Here is an 8,223-nt window from a genome sequence, read left to right on the forward strand (position 1 = left end):
ATAAACTCATTTTAAAGTGTTATTAATATTAGCTAATCCTTAACTAATTTTAAGACTTTCAAAGGTTTCTTCTTACTGTGAGTTCCATCCTTTCAGCTTGTGATCCTGTGTTCTTTCCAGGAAGAATTACCGTTTTGTTATTTTCAATGTATTGAAATGTGTTGTGAGCTAAGGGAAAGGGTTTGTTGTGAGTGGCTAGTGACTGACTCCTATTTCGAAGGAAAGTTGTGGTTACCATGAAGGAAAATTAATCCATCTTGCCCCAGTGCATTTGTTCCCAGGTGAACTACTTTTGACTGTTTCCCTAGGATTATGTCACCCACCAAGGTAACTTTCTGTTTCAGTAGGTGATGTTAAGCAACAAAACAACACCCTTTAAGTTAATCAGTTTTGGAAAAGAGAGACTGGCTTTATATCCCAAGGCTTTGATGTGTTTAGTGGTTCCTGTAAGGATCTGCCTCTCTTTTGTTTTGATTGACAAGACCCTTCCTATATATTTGAGCAGTCAAGCAGCCTGGTACCAGAGGGTAGAGACATTTACCAGAGCAAACTTCTGGCACTCATTGTGATTTTCTGACCTCTTGGGTGCAAGTGTGAGCTCTAAAAGGAGTTAGCTCCAGCGAGATCAGGTAAGTGCTTCTCCGTATTTGTAGCTTCAGTCCACCAGAAGGGAACTCCAAAGAGCCCTGCTAAGGTGACAGATCAGAGGTAGATCAGGAGAAGTAGATGAGACCGAGATATCCGATTTGAAAATAAATAATTCTGTAGCAGTAATGAATTATTTGAGGTGATAGTGAATGGAGGACATTCCATCCACGTGGTGTCCACTCTCCCTTTAACATCCAGGTGTGTTCTGTCCTGCGGGCGAAGCCTGTAGGGAATGACTCTGGTTCCTGGAAAAGCACAGAAAATCACCATGACCCAGGGAGGATAGACTTGACAGTAGATTAGGATTAGGTTTTAAACCCTTCTAATGCTTTCCAATGTGTGGATTTAAATTGAATCACAACCAGGTGCCTATTACAGTGGAAGCATAGAGCAGAGGCAATTTGTAGCTAATAGGATACATTTTTTATGAATGCTACCAATTCAGGTGCCGGGAGTCATAATATCTTATGCACATCCCTGTTTTCTGTGCCCTGGGTTGGTAATAGTACATCTGGGCATGGAGGTTTTTTTAAATTGCCATCCCTTCCATTCCCCATCCATGACACTGAAAATATAATTTTGAGCAGGTAGGGAACATGGCACCAAATACCCTAGATATGAACAAAAATAATTTGTGTGTGTTTGTGGAGTATGTTCAGATATGCATTACTTTTGGTGTGACTCATATTTTGCATTTATTTTGAAGACATCATTGGAATAAAGCTCTCTAACATGTGGGTCAAGTCCAGCAGTTGGGGAACAATAAGGAAAATCCTGAGAATGCCCTAGGGGAGGGGTTAGATGTCTAGTGAGCACAGTAGGTCCGTGGAAACCATGCTGGAGTCAGAGGAATATCTGGGCCATTATGTTGGTGTCTGTGGGCATTTGCACTTTCTTGGCTCATTTCTTCTGAAATGCTAAGAGCAAAATGCCTTTGACAGTGACCATAATATCATTGGTCACCCCCTAGAAGGAAGCTGGCTCTCTTTTTAGTTTTTTTTTTTAAAGATTGATTTATTTATTTCAGGGAGAGAGTGAGAGCGAGCACAGGTGGAAGGGGCAGAGGGAGAGTCTCAAGCAGGCTCTGTGCTGAGCGTGGAGCCTGATGCTGGGGCCTGATTTCATGATCCCGATGTCATGACATGAGCTGAAACCAAGAGTCTGTCTCTTAACTGACTGAGCCACCCAGGTGCCCTGGGAAGCTGGCTCTCTTAGTAAACTCTCTTTCCTTTCCGTCTCTGGAAGAACACCATGAAGCTGGCATACCTTTTCCTTGGCCCCATGGCCCTCTTCCTCCTTGCTGGCTGCAGCTGTGTCCTCAGCACCTCCAGTGGGAACCTGCTCACCTTTGTGGGCTGTGCCGTGAGGGAGTTCACTTTCCTGGCCAAAAAGCCAGGCTGCAGGGGCCTTCGGATCACTACGGATGCCTGCTGGGGCCGCTGTGAAACCTGGGAGGTGAGTCTCAAGACTGAAGGCAAAGCCTTCAGGCCAGCCACCTGGGCTGATTCCTGTGTTCACTTTTTAAATAAAATGAGATAGAGTGGGGGCATTCCTGCAGAATTTTTTTTAATGACAATTATTTGGCATTCTCCAAAAAAAAAAAAAAAAAAATCTGAAAGAAGCATGACCTTGCCCCTCTAACAAAGCATTGATATAATTAATATTCATATTTACATAGTATCTGTGTATTTGGGAATCATCTCTGGAAGGTTAAGATATGCTATTATTCTACACATCTTCCAGATGACATGGAGGAATTCAAGGAGTGAGTGACTGCCAAGTTATATGGATAGTCAGTAGAAAGTTGGGAATAAATCACTGGTTCAAGCGTGTCACCAAACGTTCTCTATACTCTTCTACCTGTGATCTAGCCAGCCAGTTAACAAGAGATAGGTCTTAGGCTCTCGAGCAAGGTGAGGGCAGGTTCTCAGTTCTTCCCTCAGTGGCTCATGCACAGTGTGGCCCTATCCCAGCTCCCCACTGCAATTTGTGGGGACCTCAGAGATTGTCACAGACATGTCTGTCCACAAAGTCCCTTTGTAGTCAATGATATCCATCCAGCCTTTTAAGAGGCATTACATTTAAATGAGGTTAAAAATCTTAGACAAAGTTAGAACTCCATTGGGCTGAGGTGAGGAGATGTTTGCAAGATGAGAAGAAAAGGGGCCCATTTATCATAGAGTGTCCCGTCATGCCATGGAGTGACTGTTGACTCTGTACTGAGGTCCGAGTTGGTCATTAATGAAGCTCTAGTGCAGGTTTGTCACCCTGGTTCAAAGACTTCTAATGAGCACCCACTATTGGAATTTCCAAAGCCAGCATCCAAGATTCTCAGCAATATGAAGTTTGCCTATTTTCCCAATGTCCTGAGCTTCAGTCTTGTCAGAATGATTTTGAAAAGTTTTATTAAATACCCCTTGTGAAATCTCACATTTGGTCTTTTTCTCATATCCCTTCTCATATTCATCTGTTGTTATTAAATATATCCTATGATGCTTGTGTCCAGGGCCAACTCATTCCCTAGAGATTTTCTGACTCCCTGGTCAGCCCTGACTCTGGTTTACCTTTTGTGTTACTTTTTCCCATCACACAACACGAGATTGTAAATTTTTTAGGAGAGAAGTTTCATTCTTGTGCTTTTGATAGCCCTTGTTGAAGTGTCATGTAGGAACAAGACACTCAATATATATTTGTTGAATTATATGGGATTGACCTCTATCTGGAGTCATACATCTTTTAACCTAATTGATGCCAACTTAGAAGTCCATGAGCACTACGAGAGGACACTGGCATGAGAAAAAATAGCCGTCTTTCAGGGACTCAGAGAGCAACCTGCTATCACTTAGATAAAAGTATGACCGCATGAGTGGATTGGGGATGGTGATGGAATCTCCCAATGAAATAAAGCTATTCCACCCAATTTGCTGTATTTTTTGCATCATCTAGGGGTATAAGACCTAACAGACAAATGGAATTTCAACTGCTAAGGATACCATGGCCGTGACTTGACATCAAACTGACTTGGGGAGCTTTGGTATCTTCTCATATTCAGGGCTTGGCCTGGCTGTGTCTACCCTGACTCAAAGTTCAGGAGCTCTTTCTGGGCCCAGATTTCAAACTGTGTTTCCTTCAATTCAGTTCATTTTCCTCTTCTCTTTAAAAATTGATGAATGTCTTTAATTGGATCCCGGTCACCCACAGGAGGTCAGGGACTGTGCTCTCACTGGAGAAATGGAAGCATTAAGACCATTAGGGAATAAGATTCTCCTTCATGTTAGCCAGCTTTTATTTATGCCTTTACTCTACTGTATGTACAGGGAGGTCACTTACAGAAAATAAATAAAAGAATGAAATTTAATCCCCAGTAATCTGAAAGTTTCTGAGATATAAAGCACTTATTTTTGGGAACTGGAAAGCATGTCTAAAATGAGGATGTCCGTGACAACAAAGTGGCTGGATTTACTTCAAAGGGGGAACATTGCTGAAAATAGCCTTTGCTCATGGCCTGGGTTTAGGGTTGTCAGATTTATAAAAAAAAAAAACCCAAACCAAACCAGATCATGATGCCAGTTTAATGTGAATGAGAGATAAACAATTGTGTTTGTTTTTTTGTTTTGTTTTGTGCTTTTTTGTTGTTTTGTTTTTGGCATAAGTCTGCCCCATTAAATATTTGGGGGCGTATTTTTACACTAAAAAAATTTGTTGTTTATTTTGACATTCAAATATTACTGAGTGTCTTAGATTTTATGTGGCAACTCTGGTTGAGATTCCAGATTACTGAGGGTAAGAGGATACGAAGCAAACTGAAGAGGTTCTGAAAAGTGGAGGAAGCTGTGATATTAAGTTGAGGTCTTCCGTATAGTCCTTAGAAAAAGCAAAGCCAATCTTTTTCATGATGTTCATGGAAGAACTTTGTTCTGGGCCTCATTACCTGTATTTTACGTACCCAATACGAGTGAAGACACTGTTTTTTGAAAGCTTGTAAGTTGCTACTTTTATTATTACTTCCTTACTCTTAGAACAGCTCTGGTAGGAACAAGAGATGACATTTACTGAACACTTAACTTGGTGCTGGGCCTTGCACATCCCAACTGTCATCTTACCTTATCCTCATAAAAAGGCTGTGAGGGGAAGATTTTGTTTTACAGTTGTGGAATCCGAGGCTTTGAGAGGTTAAGTGGACTTTCCAAAATCTTCGGCAAGTGGCACAACAGGGGCCTAAGGTTAAGGGTCTGATTACAGGATTCAAATTTTTTTTTTTTTAACCCAGTCTTGCGGTCTTTTATTTTTTGTGCACTTATCATGCCATGAATTCCTAGGGAAGAGGTTGCACCAGATCAGGTTCTTTTCTGTTGCTTCTCATGAGGTATGCTTCTCCGGGTGGAGCCGGCTAGTGCGTCAGTTGAACCCAAGTACCTTTCTCTTTGGCTTCCTTCTTTTTCTGATCATGTTCCTTCATGTGCTTCAGGAAGCTATCTAGGCTTTTTGAGGGCTTAACCTGCTCAGTATGTACATTCATTCTCTTGGCAAGAATCTTGACCTTAACCTGTTCGTTTATAACGATGGCAAGAGCAAGCTGGGTAACACTAGAGACTTTTCCAGATTTGCCATGGTAACATTTGGGAGGACACTCCTTTTTGAACAGTGCCCATTCCCTGGATGTCCACAAGATCACCTTTCTAGTGGATTCTAGTATGTGACCAAGGGAACAACTTCCGTTTTCTCAAAGGCCTAAAGAACATAGTGTGGTGCCTCTTATTCATGTTGGTCATTTTGGTGAATTCCTGGAAGATGGAGTTTCCACTCTAGGGCTTGAGATTTAAACTACTATTTTGTGCTCATTTCCTGATCTCTAGGCTCTTTATAAAATTATCTTGGAGTTCAAGATGTATAAAAGGGGAGGTCAGGAAGTGAATCCTTTGATGATCAGAATAGCCCACAGGGCATTCTGGAACCTTCCTTGCTCTGTCTTCTGTCATTGATTCAACAAATAGCGATTGAGAAGCTCCTCGGTGACAGGGACTACTCTAGGTAGTAGAAGCGCAGCAGTCAATAAAATGGGCATAAATCTCTGTTCTAATGGTGGGGGAAACCCAACACAAATAAATACAATAGGTAAAGTGTCACCCGGTCCTGACAAGTGCTACAGAAGAAAGAATAAAGCCGGAAGAGGGTGGGGACATGGCAGGGTGTGGAGGTGGGATGTTGCAATTTTAAAGATGGTCAGGAAAGGTTTCTGTGAGAAGGTGACGCTTGAGCCAAAATGGCATAAGAGTCCGTCATAAGGGAGAAGAATGTTCTGGGCACTGGGATTAACAGGGCAAAGACTCTGGAGTGGGACTGTTCGTGGGTGGGTCTGAGGAACGATCAGGGACTCCTGTGGCTGGAGCAGAGTGAGAAAGCCAGCAAGACAGGGAGGATGGAGACATAGCAGAGGGTCTCGAAGGCGTACGTCTTTGACTTTGACTCTGAATGAGATGGGAAATGTCTGGGGCTTTGAGCAGGATCTGACCTAATTTTAAAAAGAATTGCCTGGGGCTGCTGTGTCATGAAGAGACTGTAGGGGATGATGGTGGAAGAGAGACCAGTTAGAAGACTTCTGCAATGATCAGGAATATCCATTTGCTCAATATTTATTGAGCACTTGCCGTGTGCCATGGCTCTTTTGGGAGCTCAGGATATGGAAAGCAGGTTGCTGCTTTCAGGAATTTGCCTTCTACTGGGACGAGAGAGATTGACAAGTAAATAAATGACTAGTGAGTTAATTTCTGATAGTGATACATGGTACCGGGAACAAGAAACAGGATGGTTTGTTCTAATGGGTTTTCTGTTTTCTACTTGTGGGGACAGAAGCCCATTCTGGAACCCCCCTACATTGAAGCCCATCATCGAGTCTGTACCTACAACGAGACCAGACAAGTGACGGTCAAGCTGCCCAACTGCGCGCCTGGAGTGGACCCCTTCTATACCTACCCCGTGGCTGTCCGCTGTGACTGTGGGGCCTGCTCCACGGCCACCACGGAGTGTGAGACCATCTGAAGCTGATGTGGCCAGCAGAACACAGCTGGTGGCCTTGAGCTTCCCAGACCCACCTGCATGGGCAGCACGAGCAGCCTTCCCCCTGTATTCGAGCACTGTCTAGTTTTGTCTGCCCCTGTGGAGGAGGGGTACCTGTCCTCCTTAGGCCCATCTCAGGCATAAGGCCCAGAGGCAGCCTATTGATGCTAAAAATGCAAAACAGTATCTGTGTTTTCACCACAATAATTTCTCTGGCTCACACACTTGCAAATTATTTTGTCTTTACCTTGAATTTCAGAACATAATCTGTGTATATCACAATCCTCCTCCAATTTGGATTTATAATATGCCAATGGTTTAAATACAGTAGGAGTAATTAGGAAATGGCTCTAGAAAGTCTTTACATTTTCATGTTTTATTTAACAATTGGTCTCTGACTAGATTTATGATTTAAGGGTCAGAAATTAATAAAACCCATGCTTTGTCCTCACACCCCCAAAGAAAATCCAGCTGCGAGCTTCCTTCGAGAAAATACTCCCTTCTTGTTTTAACTGAGTGCTTACCTATACGAGAAACAGAGATTGCTCAGATTAAAAAAGGAGGCAACAGTAGCTGAAATTGAGAAACCTCCAGTTCTGGATGATTCTTGGCCCATGCATAATTCTCAAAGATCTCCTGAATAAAGAGGCCCTTTTGTGATTAAAAACAAACAAACAAACAAACAAACAAAAAAACAGCCTCAGAAAAAAATATGTAACTAAAGCCATCATTTAGGTCTAAAGACGTTGCAGCTAAACTCTGATTTTAGACTCATGTGATGCTCTCCCGAAGCTAGGCCCCAAATGATTAATCACAAATATTCTTTCTCATTTAGCATATTTTAATTTGTGACTTTTTTAAACTCAGAAATTTTGCACGTTTGTCGGGTAAAGCTGCGCTGCTGGCTCAGGGGAAGTCTGTGATGGTCGAGCTCTTGCACTCTCTAAAATCTTACAGCAGCTGATTCTCTGTGATTTTTTTTTTTTTTTTTGACTCTGGTATTATGCAAGTGTCTTTAATTTCGGCATTTTGGGGTTGAAATGAACCTTGTTCCTTTTTCATGATATGCCAAGAAAATCTGTATTAATGCCAATAAAGCAAGTCCTCTGTCTTTTGAATTCATGAAAACTTTCAAAAAAGTCTTTTTAGTCTTTTTAATATTCTTGGAATAACAACAGCAAGCACACTCAAAATTAACCCCAAAGCTACTTTTACTTACACATTCATTTAGAATGTCACGTTTAGGAAGGGACGGGATTTCATGATCCCAGAGGTGGCTCCGTTGGGACTCAGGCCCCTGGTATATCCCAGCTGGGAGCCAGGAGTGCTCATGGAAGGAGGAATGGATAAGTCCTCATGAAAATAGGAAGGTGAATGTTGGGACTGATGGTCAAGGACTAGGGTATGGAGGTGGACATCTGGGGACAAAGGACATGAGCAAAATCTAGCCTAGTCTTTAGTGCAGGTCTGGTGGGAGGCAAGAAGGTCACTCTCACATAACACATAGTTGAGCACCTG

The 8,223-nt window shown here is 42.5% G+C and overlaps 1 protein-coding gene across 1 annotated transcript in view; it reads left to right on the top strand.

Annotated features, from left to right (window-relative positions):
- The window catches only part of GPHB5 (glycoprotein hormone subunit beta 5), a 31,936-nt gene extending 24,102 nt beyond the window's left edge, over positions 1-7,834 (top strand). Inside the window, exons 3-4 of the mRNA XM_082736437.1 lie at positions 1,894-2,103; positions 6,499-7,834. Of these exons, the coding sequence (XP_082592563.1) occupies positions 1,900-2,103; positions 6,499-6,687 (393 nt within the window). The 5' untranslated portion in view covers positions 1,894-1,899 and the 3' untranslated portion in view covers positions 6,688-7,834. The remainder of the gene's footprint in view (positions 1-1,893; positions 2,104-6,498) is intronic.
- Positions 7,835-8,223: the final 389 nt, after the last annotated feature.

Source organism: Mustela nivalis (assembly GCF_964662115.1).
Source record: "Mustela nivalis genome assembly, chromosome: 6".
In the NCBI taxonomy this organism is placed as follows: domain Eukaryota; kingdom Metazoa; phylum Chordata; class Mammalia; order Carnivora; family Mustelidae; genus Mustela; species Mustela nivalis.